Genomic DNA, 25,387 nt, shown 5'->3' with positions numbered 1-25,387 from the left:
TATCGATATTGAACCGTTCGATACAGTGCTTTCGGTTCGGTACGCATATGTATCGAACAATACAACATTTGTAATTTATTTCATCAACTTTCCTTCTGCAGATGCTGTCTGTGTTGAGCGCTCAGTGGATCTGCGTTCGACTACTCCGCCTAGGCTGCACTGTCGAGCACAGATCCACTGAGCGCAGGGCAAGCTAGCAAGACAGAAGCTAAGCTCGTTGCAACATGGCAAACTGAACCTCCCCCACCCTCATTCAGATCTGGTGTTTGGAATTATTTTGGTTTTCATGTGACGTATGACCCTGAAGGTAAGCGAGTCATGGACTAAAGTAAAACAGTATGTTGGATGTGCCATGCAATGCTCAATTACATGGGTGGGAACTAGTGTGTTAGCGCAGTTAGCTCGTTAACGTGTTGGCCGTCTAGCCCCACGCACGGGGCGATCCGCGGTCGCTCGTTAACGGAGATTTGCCGTGTTGTGGCGTTAAGGTCATTTCAGATTAACGCTGACAGCACTAGTGGGAACACAACGAATATGACTGCACATTTACTCCGACATCATCCTGGTGCAAAGACAAGAGGAAGCAGACAAAACAACAAGCACGCATGCTACAAACTTTACCCGAGTCATTTAGACAGCCGTTAGCACAGGATTCTCCTTATGGGGACCTGATATGTTTAATATGCTGCTGAGAATATAGCCCAGAAGAAGCGTATAGTAGAGCTTTTATTTTGAAAGAGACATTTCTCTGTAATAAACTCTCTTTTCCAAAGATGAGCGATTCCTCCATCAGATAGATTTATTTATTTTTTAATTACTTTGTTGTTTCAGCAACATTAAATTTAAAAACTGTACTTTTGAGTTAAAATATATATTTATAATTTTAATAACTGACAAATTAAAAAGGCATGAACATTTTTTTTGTATCGAACCGTGACACCAAAGTATCGAACCGAACCGTGAATTTTGTGTATCGTTGCACCCCTAATATATATGTATATATGTGTGTGTGTATTTATACATCAATCTATTTTCTTGCTTATGGAGTTCAGGGCCTGGGACCTACTCCAGGGGCCTGTTCTTCGTACATCACTTACTACATCCAAGACCAAATCATCGCGCTAACCGTGAGCTCGCTATTCCGGTTCTCCGAACACACCTGTTGTTGACGATTAGTACAGCTGGACGCAGTAATGTGACATCACTGGGTGTCGTAAAAGGGGCTACGCATCGATAGTAGAAACATTGATCAGCAACCCGCTGATTGGTCGGCGAAAATGTCGAAGGGGCGTGCACGGTATTTTCCGGCAGCAGAGCAAGAACTCATGAGTGAGGGATTTCAGGAGTTTCAGAGTTTAATTAAAACGCAAGAGAACACTGCAAAGGCTGCAAAAGCAAGGAGAGAGGGCTGGCAGAAAGTTGCTGACAAATCAAACTCGTAAGTAATTTAATAATAATAATAATAATGGATTGGGTTTATATAGCGCTTTCCAAGGCACCCAAAGCGCTGTACGATACCACTATTCATTCACTCCCACATTCACACACTGGTGGAGGCAGCTACGGTTGTAGCCAGGCTGCCATATCGCGCCATCGGCCCCTCTGGCCAACACCAGTAGGCGGTAGGGTAGATCTATCATATGACACTATATTGTCCAATATCATATGGCATTATATTATATCATAATATGTTATATTATATCCCCTTTCACATTAGAGCCACAACAGGACCCACAAGAACATGGGAACAGGTAAAAGTGGAATACAGGAGTATTCTACAGAATGGTAATATTTATCTCTTAGATTGCTTTGCGTCTCTTGGCAAGGTAATACTGGCCTGTAATACTCTGTTAGTTTGTTCATAACAGCAACCAAGAAAAGGGCAGAGGAAAAAAAGACAGGTGGTGGTCCTGCACCCCCTCGTCAACAAGTTGGTTAAGTAAATAATACCCTCACGGGAAAATCGATATCTCTCTATGAGCACACTGTCGCGCTGAGCTAAAGGATCCTGTCTGTCCCGCAATATACGCTGAATTCTGAGGACTCTCCTTATCAATCTTGCACCTTCCGCAATGGGTGGCTCGCGTATACGGACAGGACATGGCTGCGACAGGCTTCCCAAATCCACCTTCGCTTTTATAGCCGTGGTCTCTCATCTTGATTACACGAAGTAATTTACAATTACTACTCTGAAATATGAATTACATCTGTAATAATCACATACATGTAATAGAATGTTAATAGTACATTTCCCTTTTTTAGGAAATGACCTGTATGTATCTGTGTGACATCAATAAAAGGATCAAGTGCTGCATTATCTTTAGTTACATTGATGTTATTTATTTATGGTACAACAGTGGTAAAATATCGCTGTTGCTTTCGTATACATGAAGCGGAAAATACCTGAGTGGCCGCGATCTAATCCTGTTTACATAAAGTAAACCTGCTCCCCAGCAGGTTTACGCTTACGGCTCTGTTGCTATGACAGCAAGTCCCGGATGAGCTTCGGGGAACCGAACGATCCAGGATCACGCGAAATCGTCAACAATCTAATCCAGCTAACTTACTTAGCGAGGTACGAAGAACAGGCCCCAGGTCAGCTTTAAGTGTTTATAAACATGAACATTATGAACTCATGACTCCCTTGGGAAGCCTATGGTTTTTCATAGGCAGGGGATATTTGTTTTATCACAGTTCATTACCAAACAGAGCAGGGTTCTAATTGATTTGTGGCTTTTAGGATATTATGTATAGGTGTGTAAAAGTGGAGTGAATATAATTACAAACAGCAATGCTAGTGGAGTGATGACAGACAGGGCGGTTGGGGGGTGGTGAACAGTTTGCCAACAGTTCTGCCCCTGTAGAGAAGGACATCTGCCATTTCTTTTTCCTTTTAGTCAAACAATTCAGGTAGTGATGAAAGAAAATCAGACTGTGGCAGTGCTTGCAGCAGGTAACGGAGTGATAATGCAGAGTTTTTACTGCAGTGGACAGTCCCTAGTGTGACCATCGCTGGAACCAACCAGCTGATTTACACCATGGCAGCAGTCACCAGTGAAGTTCTTGGCTGCAACATGAACAATCTCAAGTAGCAATGCTACTAAACTTGCTGGAGAACTTTTAGTTCAGGCCACTTGATGAGTTTCACACAGTACTGCATATTATTTTATTAGGTTGGCACAAATGTAGGATTGTGTTTGTGATATCACGATGTATCTGTTTCCTTTTCATATTACACTAAAGAGATCATCGCCTACAAGCCTCCGTAAACGAACAGCATGTCTATAAAAGCCCATTCATCATCCAGCCCTCCTGCTCAAACACAACCATGTAGCGCTCATCCCTCCACCAGTCTCATTCAGCATCCACATACATGTTGCAGGGAACGGGAAATAGAGTAGAGCAGCAAAGCTTGATTTTCTTTAGGATTGGTTAAACTAAAAGACGTTGACAAGGAATTTTAAGGATTTTAGGAAGCATAAAACCGAAATCAGTTGTATTGGATACGAGTATAAATGAGTGCTTAGGCTCATGCAAGAAAAAACATCTTAGACAGGATATGACAAAACGTACTGTGATACAATTCTTCATTACTACAGCTCATTGAGTGCTTTTGTAAAAAGTCAAATCTGTGTGCTCCATTAAACCCTGTAGAAGTTGTTTCGAATGCTGACAGTGGACAAACAAAGTTGTCATTTAGCTTAAACATTAACAGTAGAAAAGGCCCGATAGGAATCTAACATCCTTGGAATCAAGCTGTGGGAGTGAGTTTTGAAACCTTTCTGTAGGACTGCTTTAAACTTGCCTTCTTGGTGATGTGTGTCTGATGTCTTGTTTGACTTGAGCAGATTCTTTACGTGCTTTAAGTTTCTAACACATTTGCTTTAACCAGTAATTGAAACTGCTGAGTAGGAAGTACTAAAGTGGGTGTTGAGCATGTTGGGTGTGTTCTTATTACCTGTTTCGATGTTTTCTTTTAATTGAAAGCGTTTCATGAATATGAAATGCTTCTGCGTAATGTTAAACGTTATAAAATATTCTTATGATTTAAACTCTGTATTCATGGCTTATTCTTTCCTGGCCTTTCCTGTAAGCACTTTTATGCTCGGTGGTAAAATATCACAGAACTAGCAGTTTGGCGAGTGTCATACCGCCTGGATTAGTGGCTCAGCTGGTAATTCAGAGATTTATGTAGCTTAGTTTGCTGTGTCATGCTGATTTGGGGAGACTGGACACAGACCTGAGTCATTCTCTTCTGGGTGATCACAGTGGTTACTCTCCTCCCTTCCTCATCTCACCCTGCAAAGAAATCTGCCTTGACCTCTTCCTCTGTGTTAGTTTGCTGTCCTTTCATTAGCTAGCTTTAGGACTTCTCCTCTCCTCCATGAATTTATCCCCACTAATCCCATTACATGCTTGTCCTTGTCCCACATTTATCAAACATACTTTTTAAAATCAAACAGTTAGAAATGACATTCATTACTTCATTATGTAACATGTCCCTGTGATCAAAACAGCCTGTTAGCCCTCGGAGCACATTTAAGTAAATTGAAATAATTGTGCCAATAAATTGGATTTGAAAGCTCTTATTCTAATTTTCTGTTTTGAAATTTAAATTGTGTCTTAAAACTTATTATTTTAGTCTGGCTTTTGATCCAAACTACTATGTTATTTCTATTTTATTTATTTATTTATTTTGATAACACTTCTGAAGCGTCAGAGCTGTCCTTGCCTGTGATAGAGCTGACCTGCCATAGGACACTGGGAAGAGTGTAAATCCAGGCTGAATTCCTTGTGTTGGACAGTATTTGTGTGCAGCAGCAGCAGAGCGCACAAATCAAACTGTATGTTTTGGTAAGCCTGGCCTTCTTGTACTGGATGTCAGTGAGCCAGTAGCTGGTGAGTTTATCACATTAACATTTTTACTAGCAATTTCACTAGCTGGGACCACATCCTCAGTTACGATGAGGATGATGGATGAGGGAGCGTGTACTGGTGCTGCAGTGTGGGGAGGGCCTCAAACAGGATCGGCAGCGGCTCCTGGGGGGCATGAAAATGAGAACAGAGGGTATTGGTGAAGGGGGCATATATAAACTGAGGCGGCGAGAATGAGGTGTGGTCCCACTCCTGAAATTCAGATAATATCTCCACTTAGAATAAACTGGGTCAAAGAAAAAGTGCCTCTGATTGGGCTGCTTTCTACAGTTGGCTGTGAGTCCATTGCAGGGCATCAAACATGGATAAGGGGTTGTTTCAACAGTAATTCTATGATGAAAAATTAACGAGGCATTTATCAGGATCTATATTTAATTTAATATCTATTTAACATATTTAATCAATATAAAGCTCAGTGTCTATTTCTTAGCTTGTAAAGTTGTGAAATTCATGGCAGATTCACTTCTTGGCTGTTTTGCGTTTTATTAGATAGTTGATAATAAAGAGTGTCTTTGCCTGTGGCTTTGTTAAGACTGCAGGTTTTTGTCCGCCTGACCTTTGGTGACCTTGGCGAGCTCAGGATGAACAGGCTGTCTGCTCTGTTTGGGTGTGATGCTGCCTGCAGAGACAGTCTACTCTCATGCAGACACAACATCTTTACTGATATAACGTGGTCATGGACTCTTCTCTGTTCTTCCTTATTAAATAATAGTAAAATGACTCTGCAGTTTTGATTCAAAATGCACCAGGTCTGCTCAGTCTGAATCACACCGTTAGAGCCAGACCAAATGATTGGAGCACCAATGTTAGCACTCAAAGAGTCTAAGCAGTACCACTACCAGCTTTGGCCAGTGCAGGAGTGAACATGTAGATCCATGTTGTACTGAGCAGACACTGAGCAGAGGCAACATGCAGTAAATGAATTAGTGGTCTCCACATGTTTGCACCCAAGGTTTCCCTGCTTTTGTGAGCTGAGCTGTTTTAATATTTTCCATGTATTAGATGATACTGTCCAATGCTTCCAGGGCTGTGAAGATGGAAAAAATGATGTTGCAGTCGTTGCTGAAGTGTTGGTGCCATTTGAAGGAAGTCATTAAAGCACCAGAGCGAGCAGACAAGGCAAGCACTCAAAGAATGTGGAAGGCAGTCGGGGAAAGTTGCCATGGACGGACTTGATTCCTCCCAGCCCCAAACAGCTTTTATACTGTGGACAAAAATACATGAAAGTGTGTGTGTGTACCTGTTTAGATGTCTCTGTGGGGACCAAGAATTGGAATGTTACTATACTTGTGGGGACCAACAGTCATTTATGAGGACAAAAGTGCCTCACGAGTTTGAGACTCACAATGTGGTTCTAGTGTCAGGGTTACAGTTAGGTTATGGTTAGGTTTAGGTTGAGCGTTAACCATCCATTATTGATGGTTACAGTGAGCGGCTAGGATCATGTCAACTAGGTGTCCTCACTAAGATATCAAAACTAGAATGTGTGTGTGTGTGTTAGTGAAAGGAACTGTAACTGGTCCCAGTAGCAGCAGGATACAAACGCCATAATGACACAGCTGCCTCTCGTCTGCCTTCCTCCCCTGAGTGAAATAAGATATTTGGGACCTTTGAATAGTTTTTTGAAAATATTTTTTTGTTTAAAGAAAGGAAAGAGAAGTTTAATCCTTTAACTATTTAACTGTTAGGTGTCAATCCCTGGGAGGGTTTCCCCCTTTTATTTGGCGTGGAGTCAGAATTATGGCTTCTCCACACTGTGGAAGTAGCTCTTTGACACAGTCGAGCAGTCATTGGTCATAACAGGATCATTTAAGACTCGATGATGAATAAGACTGTTGAAGTGCATGAGAAGGATCTCATATAAAACAGTCTGTGTCTGCTCCTCAATTCAATTTAATTCAGAAGACCCCTATGAGTGCAAGATCAAGGAAACAGTTCACCCTGCCTGGGATAGTGTTACCAGGGCCCTGCCCTGGAGCCAGGCCCGGGGAGGGTGCCAGAAGCTGTACATCTGGTGGCCGGGAACTGGTCCATGGGGCCTGGCTGGGCACAACCCGAAAAAGGGACATGGGCCCATTCTTATGCAGGCCCACCACCTGCAGTGGGCGCCATAGGGGTCGCATGCAATGTGTGCCACGTGGCAGCCAGGATCAGAGGCCATGGCGGACGGATCCCCGGCTACCAAGACTAGACTTAGTGTCTCATAGTCATTGAAGAACTCTGACTTGCTTCCTGTTCTAGTTGTTCTCTGGAAAAAAATCTGCAGGTCAAACAGGTGCACATACAAAGAGCACATTATTGATTAAAGCCTGGAAAACAACTGAGGCATTTGTCAGCCCGGCACGCTTGAAATGTCCAAGTGTTGAAAACAGTTTTCCATTCGTCACCTCCCCAATGTCCACCAGATGGAACGTGTTTCTAAGATCAAGCTTAGTGAAGATTATTGCTCTATGTAGTGGCTAAAAGCTCCAGCTGAAGCTGTTCTACAGTGGCTGGATGCAAAGCCCAATCACCATATAACACAACGCCTCGCAGATTCATTCCCCATTCTGACTCTGGGATGTGTTGCACTCAGAGAGAGGAAATGTTTGCTGCTATTAGCGTGAATGCATCCCTCCCCGATGGCTAATATAAGCCCCCATGGTGGTATTGTCAATCCTCACAAGAACAGTAGGAAGCGCCTGAAGAAACCACCCAGCGCTGAAACCCTCTTAAACAGCCAAGCCAGACCACCAGGATGGCTGAGCAGTCATACCCAGTAGGCGAAGGTATAATCTAAAGGGGACTGTTTTGTGCAGGCGAAAAAGAGTCAGGAATGCTGTGAGCAGGGCTTTGGAAGCTCTGCCATAGCCACCACCAAACAACTGAGTTATTTTTACACATCGGCTAGCATCTGGCCAATCCACCACCTTTCATTGCTCATGCTGTTACAAAACAAACAAACAAAACAAAACCCATCAACCCATAAATACGAAGAATCACTGTCGGCCCACCAGGCAAATGCCCAGTATGCCCGATTGAAGGCACTCACAGCTATGGCCTCTGACAGAGTGATGTAAAAGAGATGGAGTCCAGAGATAAACCCAGAATTGTTATGTGTTGTACTAGAGACAACACACTCGTTTTGCAGGATCCACCTGTGTTATCGCACAGGGAGAATTGATGTGGCCATTCTTCAGTCCTTCTCTACCACTCCTCCTGAGTAAGTCTGCTCAGCTGCACTGACTTCTCACGATGTTCTTGATGAGGAAGCTGATCGTGACTTGTAGTTTCTTTCAGTATTCAGTTATGGCAGTGGTGTCCAAACCCAGGCCACGAGTGTCCTGCAGGTTTTAGACGTGTCCAGCTGATTTAAATGGCTCAACATGCCTTGAAGTTCTCCAGACACCTGGTAATGAACTAATCATTTGATTCAGGTGTGTAGACCCAGGGTGAGATCTAAAACCTGCAGGACACCGGCCCTCGAGGCCTGGAGCTGGCCAAGTTATGAAGCTAACTATTCTCAAGGCTAATGTAACAAGTTCTTCAAATGATTTCGTTTGCAGTACGTATTTTTCAGACCATAAGGTGCACGGGATTATAAGGCACATTAAGCGAAACAAAGCAGTCAGATAAATCAAACTTTATTAAACTCATTCTTCTTGCTTCCTCCACTTCTCTACCATTGATTCATTAATGTTGAATTCTCTGGCAGCTGCTCTATTCCCATGTTGTTGCAGTATATTAATGACTAACCTCGTATTGTGGATGGATTATCTCAGTTGTTCTCCTGACTGAAGTTTGGTCCGTTTACAGCAGGGGTGTCAAACTCAAATACACAGTGGGCCAAAATTCAAAACTGGAACAAAGTCGCGGGCTAACGTTAATATTTATTGAAATATATTTATTCCTCCAGATATAAGAATGAATCTTTTCTTATGGACTCAAACACGTTTTGCTGAAAAACTGAATATGGAACAAGCAAAGCTTAATACTAAACAATATATATATTAGCTGTATAATACCAGTAGGCCAGCTCTGATAGTAATTTGGTATGGCTTCGTGGGCCAAATGTAATTAGGTTGCGGGCCAAATTTGGCCCACGGGCCAGAGTTTGACACCTATGGTTTACAGCAGGGGTGTCAAACTCCAGGCCTCGAGGGTCGGTGTCCTGCAGGTTTTAGAGCTCACACTGGGTCAACACACCTGAATCAAATGATCAGTTGATTACCAGGCCTCTGGAGAACTTCAAGAGATGTTGAGGAGGTCATTTAGCCATTTGAATCAGCTGTGTTGGATCAAGGACACATTTAAAACCTGCAGGACACCGGCCCTCGAGGTCTGGAGTTCGACACCTGTGGTTTACAGCATCCTGCCATGCGATTGCATTTGTCTCTAACCATCAGGAACCCTCACGTTAACTTTTATCGAGTGGAAAAGTGTTAGTGTTCGTCCTCCAGCTTCACTGTGTTTATGCTAACATAGCTGTGTCGCTAGCGATCACGTAGCACATCATTATATAGCAGCTAGCCCAACTTCAGTAACCCTACAAACGTCACTGCTGTTTAGTTTTCTGTCTTCATTTATGTTGGAAGTGACAGCAGAGCTGTACGTTTTAATTTGTTCAGAAATCTCTCAGTCAGAACATGCAATATCATGCTTAGCCACTAGCAAAACCAGTGAGCTACCTTCCGCTAACTTCCTGCTAACTTCCTGTTAACTTCTAAGTCCGTTAAATATAATAAATTCTGTTTTCATGGATGCCTGGATGTTAAACTCAATTGTTACACCTGGTAAAGCAGAACACTGATCGTTTTATTAAAGATGAAAGAATTTAGACCGTTTTTAACTCTCAGTGATGTCGCAGTGTTCGTTTGACTTTGGGTCCTGAAGGACGGAGTTTAGGACCCAGATTACTCTTACTTTAAGAGCACCTTAGTCCAAAAAATATGGCAATAACGACGGCCGCTTGCATGTTCTACAAAAAAATAGTCCTTTGTTGTGTATCTGACGGACAAACACCAAACCAGTTCCACACCACTGAAGTTGCAGCATTTTTACAAACCAATTCTGGTTCATGTGTTTCACTCAACGATCCTTCTCATTCTCTGTCGCCGCCATGCGTGCATGAAAACAAAGGCACTGCGCATGCGCACTTTACCCATATTCTATCGCGATATTTTATTTTTTTATCGTTGCCCAACATTATACTGCTATTACCGTGAACAGTATAATGTGGCACAGCCATAGGTGGGCTGGTAGGAATGCTGCGGAGGGAGGAGAGAATGGGTTAGCCAGAGTCTAGAGTGAGATTTACACTTACAGAGAGAGTCGAAACCATCCTACCGGGCGATGTGGTGACAAGAAGCAGGTAGTAAGCGACGTAACAGGCGTGTCTTTTCCTCTGTAGAGCTAACACTCCTGCTGTTTTACTTCTGTACTCCTGTGCATACGTCAAGGATGTCACAATCACATTTTACAGCATCCATGTTATATTAGAGATACTTTAGTCCCATCAAAGTAGTGTACTGTTGTTGTTTGCTCCATTGCAACAAAACATGCAATGATATTATACTGAATTGCACCAGTTTTTAGGACGTCTATCTTTTACTTTCTGTGGGTTTTTCACTGCTTCTCTGCGATCAGATGAATTGTGCACACTATTTGCTCTTCCACAGCTTTATTTTTTAGTCTTTGAATGTTCCCATCACTTCTGTGATGACAAAAGTCATGATTATGCCATAGTCAGTCTATTTATATAGACCAAAGGCTCATCAGCAGATCCAAACCGACAGAAAGAAACAGGAAAGTACCGCCGTGTAATCCATTTATTTCAACAAAGTAACTGTATTCTGAATACCACCTGTTTAAACGGTAACTGTAACAGAATACAGTTACTCGTACATGTATTCTGTTACTCCCCAACACTGGATATTTGTCATATAATTGAAATATCATTAAAATCCCTACTCGTACTCATAAATATGGTCCGTGCACAAAGCAGCGTCGTCTCTTTCTAACCATCCCTGCTCCAACAAACACGAGGTTGTTTCCATCGCTGCTGCTGTTCCATGTTGTTCAGCTCTTATTGTTACTGTAAGTCTCGTAGTTCTTATTTGTGTGAGGCTTTGCTCCTGCCCGTCACTCTGCTGCTGTTACATGTTGTTCAGCTCTTATTGTTACTGTAAGTCTCGTAGTTCTTATTTGTGTGAGGCTTTGCTCCTGCCCGTCACTCTGCTGCTGTTACATGTTGTTCAGCTCTTATTGTTACTGTAAGTCTCGTAGTTCTTATTTGTGTGAGGCTTTGCTCCTGCCCGTCACTCTGCTGCTGTTACATGTTGTTCAGCTCTTATTGTTACTGTAAGTCTCGTAGTTCTTATTTGTGTGAGGCTTTGCTCCTGCCCGTCACTCTGCTGCTGTTGCATGTTGTTCAGCTCTTATTGTTACTGTAAGTCTCGTAGTTCTTATTTGTGTGAGGCTTTGCTCCTGCCCGTCACTCTGCTGCTGTTACATGTTGTTCAGCTCTTATTGTTACTGTAAGTCTCGTAGTTCTTATTTGTGTGAGACTTTGCTCCTGCCCGTCACTCTGCTGCTGTTACATGTTGTACAGCTCTTATTGTTACTGTAAGTCTCGTAGTTCTTATTTGTGTGAGGCTTTGCTCCTGCCCGTCACTCTGCTGCTGTTCCATGTTGTTCAGCTCTTATTGTTACTGTAAGTCTCGTAGTTCTTATTTGTGTGAGACTTTGCTCCTGCCCGTCACTCTGCTGCTGTTGCATGTTGTTCAGCTCTTATTGTTACTGTAAGTCTCGTGTTTCTTATTTGTGTGAGGCTTTGCTCCTGCCCGTCACTCTGCTGCTGTTACATGTTGTACAGCTCTTATTGTTACTGTAAGTCTCGTGTTTCTTATTTGTGTGAGGCTTTGCTCCTGCCCGTCACTCTGCTGCTGTTACATGTTGTACAGCACTTATTGTTACTGTAAGTCTCGTGTTTCTTATTTGTGTGAGGCTTTGCTCCTGCCCGTCACTCTGCTGCTGTTACATGTTGTTCAGCTCTTATTGTTACTGTAAGTCTCGTGTTTCTTATTTGTGTGAGGCTTTGCTCCTGCCCGTCACTCTGCTGCTGTTACATGTTGTTCAGCTCTTATTGTTACTGTAAGTCTCGTAGTTCTTATTTGTGTGAGGCTTTGCTCCTGCCCGTCACTCTGCTGCTGTTACATGTTGTACAGCTCTTATTGTTACTGTAAGTCTCGTGTTTCTTATTTGTGTGAGGCTTTGCTCCTGCCCGTCACGCTGCTGCTGTTCCATGTTGTTCAGCTCTTATTGTTACTGTAAGTCTCGTGTTTCTTATTTGTGTGAGGCTTTGCTCCTGCCCGTCACTCTGCTGCTGGAGCACCGGGATTTCCCCAATCAGGACAATAACGGATGTTTCTGTTCGTTTCTGGTCTATACATGTTTTATATCAGAACATCTCCCAGAATCTGAACTGATCAAAAAGTGCCGACATGTCCGGAGGGATTTTGGCCCACTGCTCTTTACAGCTGCTTCCACAGATTTAGTAAAGGAGGCTCTGGAGGCTGGCTAGCCCACTTCTTCTTTAGCCCCTGCTTTGTTTGCACCCATCCACGGCCACCACTGTGTGTTTGACTGTGGGGATGTTGGTGTGTCACACTCAGCATTTCTCAGCCTTCAGCCAATCATCCAGACGTTCAAACCTCAGACGGGCTTGTACATGCTAAACCGCGTGGGTGCTGCAGTAGTTCAATCCTCTACCAGTGTTACCAGTATGTGGTGACTGTCATCCACCTGCCTTCTCACCATTAACCAGCTCCTCCTGTGTGAGTTTCCTTTCCTGTGATCATCCTCCGCCCATGAGGCTGACTGATCACATCATGGTCAGAACTGCTGCACCCACAGTCACCGAGCTTCATGCTGACGCCCTTTGCATCTATATGCTGAGAGTCCCACAGCCAGTCTGTGGGATCCAGGGTTGTAGAGGATCACACACTTCATTCAGGGACATGCAGATCTGTTCATAACTGATATGTTTTTTGTTCGATGTTTCTAAACTCAGGTAAAAATCAGAGACTGTTCATTTCTCTGTAAGTGAGCAAACTTATAAATTCAGCAGGGAGGATAATTGTTTCCCCGTCGTAGTTCAGTGTAGCTAGTCTCTTAACCCCCAACCAACCCGCTGCACCTCCTCCCTCCCCTCCCTCTCATAAAATATTGAGAGAGCCTGGCACTAGGCCAGACGCCCCCTCCCTCTCTGCCAGGCAGACTGACGGAGCATGTGGCTGTGGGAGGGGCACGAAGGGCGGCTCGGCTGAGGAGATATTTGCATCATATATTAGTCAAAATGCTGCAGCTCGTCTTTTAACTGGCACTCGAAAGTTTGAGCACATTTCCCCTGTTTTAGCTTCACGTCACTGGCTGCCCATTTCTTTTAGGATTCATTTTAAAATTCTTTTATTTACTTTTAAAGCTCTCCATGGCCTCGCCCCATCTCATCTCTCTGAGCTGCGACAGCCTCATACAGGCCAGCTGATCAGCTGCTCCTGCATGTACCCAGGACTGGGCGTAAACTTAGAGGAGATCCTGCTTTTGCTGTAGCAGCTGCAAACTGTGGAGCGAGCTTCCTTTGGAGATCAGACAGGCCACTTCTTTACCTGTTTTTAAGTCTTGAAAACCCGCCTCTTTACCCTGAGCTTTGACACCACGTGAGATGTTGGTTTTTATTTCAGTTGTTTTTAGGTGATTCGATGCTGTTTTATCTTGTTTTGTTTTCATTTGATGTTTTATGTGTTTTATTTATTTATTTTGCTGTTTTCTGTTGTTCTATTGTTTTAACTTATTTTCCGTGCAGCACTTTGTTCCTGTGCTGGCTATTTTAAAGTGCTTTATAAATAAGATTGGATTGGATTGGACTGCCACCAACAGCTCTGTAACACACTGTGCACACAATGCTATCATTGTCTTTTCTTTTTAGCTGCTTTTACATTTTAGTTGCTGACTTCTGATAAACTGAATAAAACAGGAGAACACACAACCTGGAAATCTTCAACCACACACAAAATACATACGTTTCCCTGGTAAAGTACACAACCTCTGCAGTACCGCTGAGTTTTCTACAAGCGCACAAAGCTGCTACCAGCTCTGCTGCTGTGACCTGTGTTACCTGTGTTAGGCTCTTACATCCATACGATGGTTGAAGGACCGGCCGTGTCCCGTCTTCCTTCTGTGCATAATCGTGGCCCCTGCTGAAAGCTGACCCCGTTCTCCCACAGTGTTGCTGAAATGCTGAAACTGGAGCACGAATCGATCTGGGAGCTTTGATGAGAGATCAGCTGAAGTTTGACTGCAGCCTGATTCACTTTAGGACAACCAGTTTGCTTTGAATGTTTTTCTGCCTGATTCATTCTGATACACAAACACAGGCTGAACGGTGTCTGTGCTCCCACATCCTCAGTGTCTCAGCACCTCTGCATCCTTCACTCACTTCTTAGCATGCAGGACGTGTGTGTGTGTGTGTGTGTGTGTGTGTGTGTGTGTGTGTGTGTGTGTGTGTGTGGGGCACAGGGGAATGTGGGACTTTGTCCTGATGTGAATGTGTGTGTGGATCTTCTCCTCCCGGCCTATCACAGTGAGGAATGGAGGTGGTGTCAGTGTGGGTCAGTGTCACTGGGAGCTGTGGGCGTCTCCACAGTGGGCCTGGGAAACTTTGAAAAGATGTTTTCTTCTTTCGGCCATAAAATCCAGATCTTGGTTTCCTCTTTGTGAGCACAACAGAGACTCCCCTTGTCTCTTACACAGCCCCCCTTTGGCTTTCATGCACACACACCCACTCAGGGAATAAAGTCACTGCAGCCATTTAGCTGCTTCTCAGCACTCGCTGCATAACCTGAGGTTGGTCAGCCGGTCGACTCGTCGTGCATAGTGACAAATGAGGGATTTCAAATATTTCCAAAGCGATGCATCAGGTTTCTTTGCAGATGAAGTGAGACGTGGATGTTTCACAGCACCAATGAAGATTGTGTTTAAGTGCAGCCGGGCGCACGCTCCCCCAGCGACGCCAGCTTCTTCTCACCGTGCAAACACTTTGATTTGAAATAGATTACAGCCGTGAGTGTTTGACTGTGATGGACTGGTGATGTGTTCAGGGTCGCAGGTTTCCACCCGCCTCGTCTCTTTGCATGCAGTGAAGGAAACTATGCAAACTATGCAAGGTGTGCAGTAACAGGTCTGAACAAACCAGCAGCAAATAACTTCCAGTCTCCACAGGTTCAGTGCAGCTGGTGTAACAAAACGTTTGGTTACAACATATTAATGTTCGCACACTGCTGTAAAAACAGTTTTATTAAAATGAACGTGCACTTTTGTAGAAGCTCGTGGTGAACGCTCCACTGCCTTTGTTTTATTGTTACTATTATGTTGTGATGGGTTGAACAGGATGACTTGAGACGTGTGCGATGTGACAGAATAGACAGATGGAAGCCTTCATGTTGGATCAGAACGACGTCGGGCTTGTTGGTCTGCTGTGGTTTGATCAGAAGACTTCCTCAGATCAGCACCGTGGCCCTCCTCTTCCTCTCCCCCATCTGCTTCTTCTAGCAGCTTCCGACACACTGAGGTCTCTGACAGTGAGAGTGACTCCAGTGTTCCTGTAACTTTGAAGCAGAGGTTCAAGACAGATTTGATCTTTCCTTTCCTTCTGTTTGGGATTGAAGTGATGTAATATCAGGGGGGGCAGGGGGGGCTATGATGTCCTGTCATTCTCATGTAAATCTGTGTTGGGAACATTAATGTTTAGTAAATGTGAAGTTAGCAGAGCAGTTTTGGTCTGAATCACTGACGTCTTTCTTAAATACTGCAGGAACAGTTAGGAGTGTAACTGTAATCTGTAATTGTAGTTTGGCTGAGCTGGAGTCTTTGGGTTCATCATGTCGTTGGATGCTCACCTCCTGCAGCTGCTGGCTGCTCTCCCAGATGAGAGATGATATCTGAATGTCCTTTATAATAACCTTAATTCACCTCGCACACACACACACACACACACACACACACACACACACACACACACACACACACACACACAATGAGCTGTCTAATCAGCTGACCGGAGCAGGTGCTGTGTGTGAGAGCGATGTTGGGGTTGTGAGGGCCCAAAGAGCTGGATGTCAGCCCCTGTGGAAGACAGAGGGGGTATGGACGTCGCGTGCGTGGAAACCACTCCTCAGCTACTAGCTGCAGATGTGCAGTGCACATGTGGAACATGCAGCACCTTAAACCAACTTTTCCTCTGGAGTTGAACACTCTCCCTATCTGTTCACATACAGGTCTGTGTCCTCTGTACAAACCGCCGGTGACCGTAGCAAACTGGCAAACAGAGTAATGGTAAATGCACTGGTTCTTATACAGCACTCTTCTACCCTCCCTAAGCACTAAACCAGTTCCAGAGCATCTAATAAAAGCACTGGCAGCAACAGGGGCCAGTATCCCGCCCAAGGTGACTTTGGCACGCAGACTGGAGCAGCCGGGGATCGAACTACCGACTGACGTCCTGAGCCACAGTCGCCTCTTTTCCAGTAGAACATAACTGCCTCAGCTCAACTTGACTCTACTCGACTCTACTCGACTCTGTTTCTCTGCCCCTCAGGTTCCCACAGTGTTCAGGTCACACCAGGCCACAGTCCCACATTTGAGCCACGACTGTGGGTCACACAGAGCATGTCCTTTAGCCTTCTTTGTTTTTGGATTGTGTGCCACAGAGTCTCACTGAACATGATTTTGGCACGTTTGCTGAGATTGTTTGAAAAACAAGCTGAAGAACACGTCCACGATGTCACAGCAGCTGTGGGCCTCGATGGAGCCCACGCTTGTCCTGGAGGCGTCCTCTGTGGAGCGAGGCCGGCTCACATGGTTCAGTCTGAACAGGGTGAAGCTCCAGCTTTGACCTGATTAACTTCCAGTAGTGGAAAAGCAGCTGTAGCTGCATTTTTCATCACTATTAATGGGATGCTGCTATGACCTGCTGTTAGTGGGAGCTCAAAGCCTGAGGCCATCATTAAGATCTGTGTGGGTCTGTGTGGGTCTGTGTGTGTGTGTGTGTGTGTGTGTCTGTGTGGGTCTGTGTGTGTGTGTGTGTGTGTGTGTCTGTGTGGGTCTGTGTGTGTGTGTGTGTGTGTGTGTGTGTGTCTGTGTGGATCTGTGTGGATCTGTGTGGGTCTGTGTGGGTCTGTGTGTGTGTGTGGGTCTGTGTGGGTCTGTGTGTGTGTGGGACACTCACTGAGTAGTAGTCGACTGACCGACCCAAACACGGTGACTTCATATCACAGGAAATATTCAGCTCAGGCTTCTGTCTGACGCTTTGCTGTCTCACATTTAAATCACAAAGGTTGTTTCTACAAACACCCACTCATCTATCGTCCTCTTTCACACCGGTCACAGACCCACTGCTGAACTCACAATATCATTTATTTTCCTTGTGTTTGATTGGTGGTACAGTTGTTTTATTTTGTGTGTTTGTTACACAGGAAAGCTGTTATTGATCAGTTTGAGAATAAAACAGAAACTGTGAGTGTAAATGTGGAGATTACAGTCGTTTCATGCTGTAACCTACAAAATGCTTTGTGCAGACGAGTCAGTGAAATCAATCAATCATCGTGATTTCTTTAGCTCATGAACACAGTGTGGGGTCAGTGTTAACAACATGGTGCAGAAAGGAAACACAAGCGTGGAGTCGGTGGTGCAAACGGTCGCTCGTGCATCAATCAGCTCCAGCTGTGATGCATCTCTTTGATTAGTGGGAGCAGCAAACTCCATCCAGACAGCTTCCTTTGTTTTTTTCAGTTGACTAATCGATCAGCGCACAGCTCCGTTTAGCACACACGCCATCTTTAACGACGGCGTGGAGTCTGTGCCCTGTTCCTCCCACACACGAGTGTTCGTTCATGTTCGGCCCTTGTGTCTGAGCGTTTCCTCTCGGTGTGTCTGTAACGAGGAAGCCACGGGCAGGTCGCACACAAACGTGTGGCTGCCGAGTGTGCGAGTGTGGCAACGTGTGGCAACTATTCTGGTTTGCCAGCGACGTTTCCAGATAAACACTGGTGGCAGCTGCTGCCATGGCAACACCATTGTGCTCCCTCCCTCCCTCCCTCGTCTCCCCTCCCTCTCCCCAACCACTCCTCTCTCTCATGCTCCGCCGGCTCAGAGAGCGAGGACCAGAGAGGAGAGAGGTCAGCTCGATTCAGAGGACAGAAAGAAGAAAGGAATAACCCGGAGTGGACGGGGACAGGATGAGCGAGGACAGCCACTCCCACTACAGGCTGGACCCCAGCAATCGGCTCAATGGGCTGGGACAGAGGAGGAAGAGACCCAAGAAGGTAAACGAATAGATGGAGCGCCACGTGGTGCAAAGTGTGTAAGGATGGAGCACCCCACCCTGCAAAAAGAGAAAGGAGGTGGGGTTAGGTGAGGTTTGTTTATGTGCAGACGAGCGTCCACATGATGTTAGGAGCACCGAACCATCCGAACTCTCACCCCGTCGTCTCCTGTGGAGTGTGTGGCTGCTCCCCCACAGCAGCTGTATCCTCTCTCATATCCTCCGTCTCCTGGTGTTGTGTTGCTCCACAGTGAGTCGTAGTAGGAGGCTCACATGCTGTCAGGGTGGGTCCCTGCTCGCTCTTTGTGTGCCTGTCGTTGGGGGTTTTGGTGTTTGCAGCTATCAGGAGGTTTGTGTTGTAGCCTGATGTGAGAAGTGTTGTTATTATCATCATTTTTAACATTTCTGCACCACTACAATAAACAGACACACACCCATCAGCCTGTTTACAGATCTATACGCCCATAAAGACGTGAAACACACATTGCACAAATCTACTATAACGTGTTCATATGTGTTATAAAATAAAGAGGTAAAGTATTAGCTGTTCAGGTTGATTCATAAATATGACCTCAGCACGTGAAATCCTTCTGCTGACATCCCTAAAAGCTCGTCTTAATATCACGTCAGACTAACGAAACCGTACAACACAAATAACCAGACCAAACCAGGGTTGTGCGTCTGTTGTTGAGAACATTGTCAGTAAACCACAGATCAGTGTTTATGTACCAGTGACGTCCTGTCAGTCTCGATGTAATGATTCCTGACAGCGCGTTTTTGTGTGCCACCTGCTCGCTCAGCAGCTACACAACCCAGGAGCTCCGTTTTGAAACAAACCTTAGCACAGTGTTTGTGTGTCCGCCGGGAGTGATGTCTCACTCCGTTTCCATCCTTTTCTCGTGAACAGCGATCTGGTGTTTCTGAGGATACAGAAGCATCCAGCGTCATTATTTTTGTGTATGTCGTGTGAGCTGAGAGTGGAGCGCTGTAACCAAAGGTAGTGAGCGCGTCGGGCTTTAATGTCGCGGCTGGTTGTGCGATCGCGTCGCCGCTGAACTCGTGAGAGTTTGTCTCAGGGATCTTTACATTTGAAGTCAGGTGAACATCCAGTGAACTAACAGAACATTCAGGAGCAGTTTACTCTCATGAATGTCAGACAAACTGAGGTTTGTGTGTCAGTTAGATTCTTTAAGTCATTAAAGTGTCTCTGTTAGGAAAAGCATCTGTTTCCTCCACTTCTGCAGAACTGCGTGACCTGTAGCATCATTGCAGGAAGTATCCTGTGACAATGAGTGACTGCACATCATCATTATCAACACATAAACCTGTGGTCTGGACCTGCAGTTCTTATTTTTACTGTCTGGTTTTGTGTAAAGCAGCACTTCAGTAAGCACCTGTGAAGCACACAGTCATAGTCGAGTAATGAAGCGATCCATATGTGAAACATATCCCACGTCTACAGGATAGTGGAGGTTACATGGGTCAACCTGGCAAACTGTACCAGCACATGTGATCACACTGATAGCAGAACACAGGTATGTGAGTCTCTACGACGAGGTCAGAAACCAGTAACAAATGTTTCATGTGATTCGTTTTTCTCCAGTTTGTCTGCAGTGAACCTTAAATACTCACTGAACCAGCTGTTTCCTGATGTGGTGACGTGTGTCGGTGATGAAGCCAACACTCTGTCCAGTGTTGGGCAAGTTACTTGAAAACAGTAATCAGTAACTAATTACTTCCCAAAAAAAGTAATCCTGTTACTTTACTGATTACTTATTTTCAAAAGTAATTAGTTACTTAGTTACTTTTTAAAAACACGATTTCCAACCTGAGTAGGTGATAAAGCGATAGATCTTTCTGCCCAATTCTACTTTTTCTGCATAATCCATCATACAAAATGTAATCAAATGGAAAAGTCTCTTTTTAAAACTTGTTTTATTAGATTTAATCTTTTAACTTTATGCATCAAGCAAACATTTAATTATCTGCAACATTCTCTGACTGGAAGAAATGAGTTTAACATTTAAACCTATTTTCTGCACATTCCAGCACATAAAATAAAATATTTTGTGTGTTTACACTCAGTCTTTCAAATAGATGCAAGTAAAACACAGCAGAAAATAAATAAAGTCAAAGACTCAGCGGTCCTGTTGCTCTATTTTCACCTGTAAAGCAGGAGTGGGGTAGGCGGAGGTTTACCCTGGTGCAGGTGTGCCGCGGTCAGTGGAAGAATCCGCGAGTTTCTCTGTGAGTTTCCCATTACGTCGTAGCTACTCGGTGCTTGTTGGAAGTTTAGGGGTTTTTTCGCTGTAAAAAGAAGTTTTCTTCCCACGCACAGCGGACACTAATGTTTTTGTCACTTTTTATGGAATCAAACTCAAAGTAAGGTCAGTACTTCCACGCTTTAAACGCTGCACGCTCATACTCTCTCTGCACTCGATATGTGATCCATTGTTGATCTGCACACAGCTGTTGTCACTAACGTCGCACTCGCTTACGTCACTGTCGTGAGACATTCTCGCAAAAAAATCACGGTTTTAGTAACGCAGTAACGCAGCGTTCCTACGGGAAAGTAACGGTAATCTAATTACTGTTTTTGCAATAGTAATCCCTTACTTTACTCGTTACTTCAAAAAAATAATGGGATTACGCGTTACTGGAGCGTTGTTCTCCTCTGTAACAAAGCAGTGATAAAGGAATAGATGCTGATTTTATTAACTTGTGTCTTTGTGCTGCTGGATTCAGTCTGAAGCAGGCAGCAGTGCTGAACCTACCAGTGTAAATGTGATGGTGGAAGCAGAGGCCAGCACTTGGCAGTGCTAAACACAATAAAAGACTCACAAGTTCCTGCTCAAAGGTCAGCTGCCTTCAGATCAATCATTAACCTGCAGCAGGTTGTGGCCTGATGTGTTTGTAAGAGTTTCACTTTCAGGAGGAGAAGATTTAAACGAGTCACACAAATGTGAACTACAAAGTCTGTGACACACAATTTATGCAAACTGCATGAAATCTGACCTGAAGAAATCCAGTCTTCTGCCTGTTGTGGTTGTGACAGCTGCTCGTAGGAGAGTTTGTTTGTAGGAGGTGGAGATGTTCTCAGATCAAGTGCGTAATCGTCTCTTTGTGTAGACGCTAAAAGCTGTGAGCCAAAACTCTCTGCTCTGAAACTCTTCACTCAGTCCTCACGCTGAGAGTTTAGAGGCTGAACTTCTTGTTCCTCCATAACACTTTTCATGAAACAGCAGAAATGAGCTTGTGTTTCTCAGCAGTGCGCACACAGAGAACCGATCCTCTCTGCTCAGTCTGAACAAATCAAAGTGAAACGTCAGTGAAAACACAGCTGCTGATCAAACTGTGTCAGATTAATGCCTCAATGTTTCACTGTGACGTTAAAAAATACATAAAAACGATTTAAAGAAGTAGGAGGCAGATTTTCACAATAAGAGCACTTTGTTTTTAATTCAGTTAATGTCAAACTGTCATCAACACCTCTGTGTTGTCTCCGTCTCTGAGCAGATTCAGGCATTACTCAAATAATAAAGGCTTTCTTTCACTATTATACTTTTCATTAGTCTCCAGGTTGATGATTATAAACAGAATTATTAAAGTTTTTATCATTTCAGGCTGAAAATCAACATGAATTTGGTTCTAATCAAAGAAGCTCCTTTAATGTGTGTCATTAAAATCCTCACACAGGCTTAAAAAGGCGACATTAACATTAAAATAAATGAAAGAAGCTTCAGCTGAGAGCTTCATGCAGTCATCATCAGCAGCTCATAGCAGTCACAGCTCTTTATTACGCAGCTTTGCAGGAATTAAAGTGGCTGAAGTGTCAGAGTTTGTGTGAGAAGCTGCTTCATGGACAGCTGTACACACGTCTTTATTATTTCTTCATAAATCAAACACACAGGTTTGTCTGCAGATGATTTAAAGTGTGTCGTTGTGCAGTTAAAGCTGTTTGTGTGATGCCCTGACCTCCTGTGAATGAAACAGCCAATCAGATCCATCAGAGAGAGAGCAGGAAGTGTGTGTTTGTGACAGAACAAGGAAACAGTGATGATGATGAACATACAGGTCCTCTGATGTTTCCTGTTACAGTAACGCTTGTTCATCTGTTGCTCTCCTACACTTTCCTATAAATAAAGGAGAAAAAGTCCGTTTAGTTTCATTTCCTACAGCTCAGAGTTACACTTCACATTCCTGCTGTCACATCAAAAAGCTTCACTTTGGTCCAACATCTACATGTTAACATGAAACACAGACAGACTCAGAACATCTGGAACATCTGCACTTTGACCCAAACTGTTATAGCAGGATATTTTCTGCATATTTCTTATGTTGGACCTGTTTGAACTGTAAACGACCTGTAATCATCTGTAAATGGTGTGAGACACACTGAGGCCACCTACAGGGCAGCTGGGGAACAGCAGGGATCTGAAATCATACGAGACGTTAGTGAGTGAGAAGAACAAACGGACTTAAGATGGCTCGAAGTGATCAAAGTTGATCTAAAACAGAAGATAAATCCACTGATTCTTTGTAAAGTTCATCTGCTGCTCACATGAATCCATGAAAGATTTATTTCACTGAATGTTTCTTCAAAGCTCATTTCAACCTGTTGAAGTCATGAATGAAAGTGCAGACTGAGAGTGGATCACATGACGTTTGAGGTGTGTCATGTGACATGTTCAGTATTGTCACACATGTCTAGATTGTCCCTGATATCATAACTGCTCAAACACTGATGATTATATTTGAAGAATTATTCCTGATGGCAGCAAAGTTTGAATGGAGCTCTCTGTCTGTGCTGATTTGTCGCCCTCTGGAGGTCAAAGCACAAACCTACAGGGCAGCTGGGGAACAGCAGGGCCCTGTTTCAGGAAGCCGGTTTAGTGGAAAAACTGAGTAAGTAAACCCTGAGTTAACGAAAACTCTGGGTTTTCGGTTTCACAAAGCGAGTTCAGCTGCAGCCTGAGTGAGTCACTATGACGACACACGCCGTGAAGCTAACCTGCCCCCTAGCAGGTTTACTACAACTAACCCTGACTGTCTCCGCCCCTTTGTCGGAAACCTGACAGTAGGAAGTGTCGGACATGGCGTGCCACTTCCTTGAAGAGCCAGTAGATCGTGAAGCCCAAATTCTCCGCAGAGCTCTCCGCCGGGAGAGAGTGATCAGAGTGCGTTTGGACATTTTATCATTTCCTGATGATTTTCTGTGCGAACGTTACCGTTTCTCAGCACAATCTATAAGTTATTTGGATAACATCCTCAGGCCATATATTACGCATGTGACACATCGCGGACATGCTCTCAGTTCATTGCATATTATTTGTATTGCACTTCGGTTTCTTGCAAACGGGAGCTTTCTGTATAATATTGGTGACGCTGAGCACGTTTCCAAGGCTACCGTCTGTCGGGCAGTCAGGAATGTTACAGTTGCACTGAAACGTCTCCTGCACTCGTCTGTGGTGTTCCCCGGTCATAGACCCACAAGATTTATCAAAGAGGGATGCCACAAAATTGCAGGTATCAGGATGAACGAAACTTAATTCATGATGTGGTGATACTTGAACTACTACTTAAATTTTACATTTATTTTCAGGGTTCCCAGGCGTGATTGGCTGTACAGATGGCACTCACATTCCAATCATTGCTCCTTCAGTAAATGAAGGAGACTATGTGAACAGGAAGTCTTTCCACAGCATTAATGTGCAGGTACATAGTTCCCTGTAGCATGTCAAACTAACAAATTATTTCATTATAGTAATGGATGCTAATTTGTGTTCTCTGCACTGTGAAGATCATATGTGATGCTGCCAACATTATCACAAATGTGGAAGCCAAGTGGCCAGGCTCTGTCCATGACTCACAAATATTCCGTGAATGTACACTGAGCACAAAATTTGGACATGGTGAGTTGAGAATACTTTAAAATATATAAAGACCAATTGCTTCAGGGACATTTGAACTGAAGTGTATCCTTCTGTCTTAGGAGAGTTCACTGGCTACTTGCTTGGTGATAGGGGGTATCCATGTTTACCCTATTTGCTTACCCCTTACCCTGACCCTGAACCGGGCCCACAGCAGCGATATAATCTGGCTAATTGCAGGACAAGAGCCAGAATTGAAATGACTATCGGAATGCTTAAGGCCCGGTTCCAGTGCCTGCAAAGACTCAGGGTCACCCCAGAAAGGGCATGTGACATTATTGTGGCATGTGTGATTCTTCACAACATTGCCACAATTAGAGGAGAACACTGTCCTTCTGAACCAAACATCAGCAGTGATCCAAACCATGAACATCCTGACCCTCCCACGGACATACAAGATGGAAGTGCAGTCAGAGACACCATATGTCACAATCATTTCTTTTGACCCATCATCTCAACATGTTGAAAGAAGAATAAACAGATTTTTTGTTCAACTGGCTTTATTGGTCGCCTGTATTTCCTGTACACAAAGTATTAAAAGATGTAAACCTCATAAAGTGTCTCTGTTGCTTCCTCCTCTGTAACAGCTGTCAATGTTTCTTCATTATTTTCCTGTAGTAAAGAAATAGACAACATTGCTGTTCTACTGTAAACTCATATAATCTGTGGATTATTACTCACAACTGCATGTTGGTCTGGCTCAACAGGAGGCTGCACCAGATGCAGTACACCACCACCATCAACTGATAGAATATGAGGTTTATACAGGTCACTTATAACTTACAAGGGACCAAATGGCAATTAACAAACATACCAATCACCTTACACTTCATTGTCATTATGCTCTCAAAGACAACCAAGACTGAGGGAAGGCAAAATCAGTAGGAAAATAACTTCACTACAAAATAATCCATTATGGTAAAGAGTTTATCAAATGAATGAGTCGCACTGCAAAGGTGACTGTGAAGAAAGGATGTATGCACATCATGTATTATTTTGAATTTACCCCTTATGTAGGCACTTGTGTCTTGCGGGGTTATTGCCTCAGAGGATGTCCCCGCAGAGATGCCTTCGGCCACAGGGCGCCCACTGTTTTGGCTGAGGGCCAACTGCTCAGCCTCTGTGAGTGGTGGTGGTGGAGGACCCCCACCTGTTTTTCGGGCCT

At 44.1% G+C, this 25,387-nt stretch overlaps 1 protein-coding gene and 1 long non-coding RNA gene across 2 annotated transcripts; one reads left to right on the top strand and one right to left on the bottom strand.

The window, feature by feature from the left end:
- Positions 1-18,078: 18,078 nt before the first annotated feature.
- Positions 18,079-21,465, bottom strand: LOC309702537. Its single transcript, XR_014275602.1, has 3 exons — positions 21,308-21,465; positions 19,130-19,212; positions 18,079-18,655 (listed from the first exon to the last, which is right to left on the bottom strand). It is a non-coding gene; the product is annotated as an uncharacterized lncRNA (long non-coding RNA).
- Positions 21,466-23,224: 1,759 nt separating this feature from the next.
- On the top strand, positions 23,225-24,865 carry LOC309702334 (putative nuclease HARBI1). Its single transcript, XM_082527015.1, has 4 exons — positions 23,225-23,818; positions 23,895-24,007; positions 24,093-24,204; positions 24,285-24,865. The coding sequence occupies exons 1-4, from the start codon at positions 23,386-23,388 to the stop codon at positions 24,665-24,667; spliced, it is 1,041 nt and encodes a 346-aa protein (XP_082383141.1). The 5' UTR covers positions 23,225-23,385; the 3' UTR covers positions 24,668-24,865.
- The last annotated feature ends 522 nt before the right edge of the window (positions 24,866-25,387 follow it).

Source organism: Aulonocara stuartgranti (assembly GCF_965226115.1).
Source record: "Aulonocara stuartgranti genome assembly, chromosome: 3".
Lineage (NCBI taxonomy): Eukaryota > Metazoa > Chordata > Actinopteri > Cichliformes > Cichlidae > Aulonocara > Aulonocara stuartgranti.
Note: the sequence above shows the minus strand (reverse complement) of the source record. Positions and strands in the feature narration are given on the sequence as shown.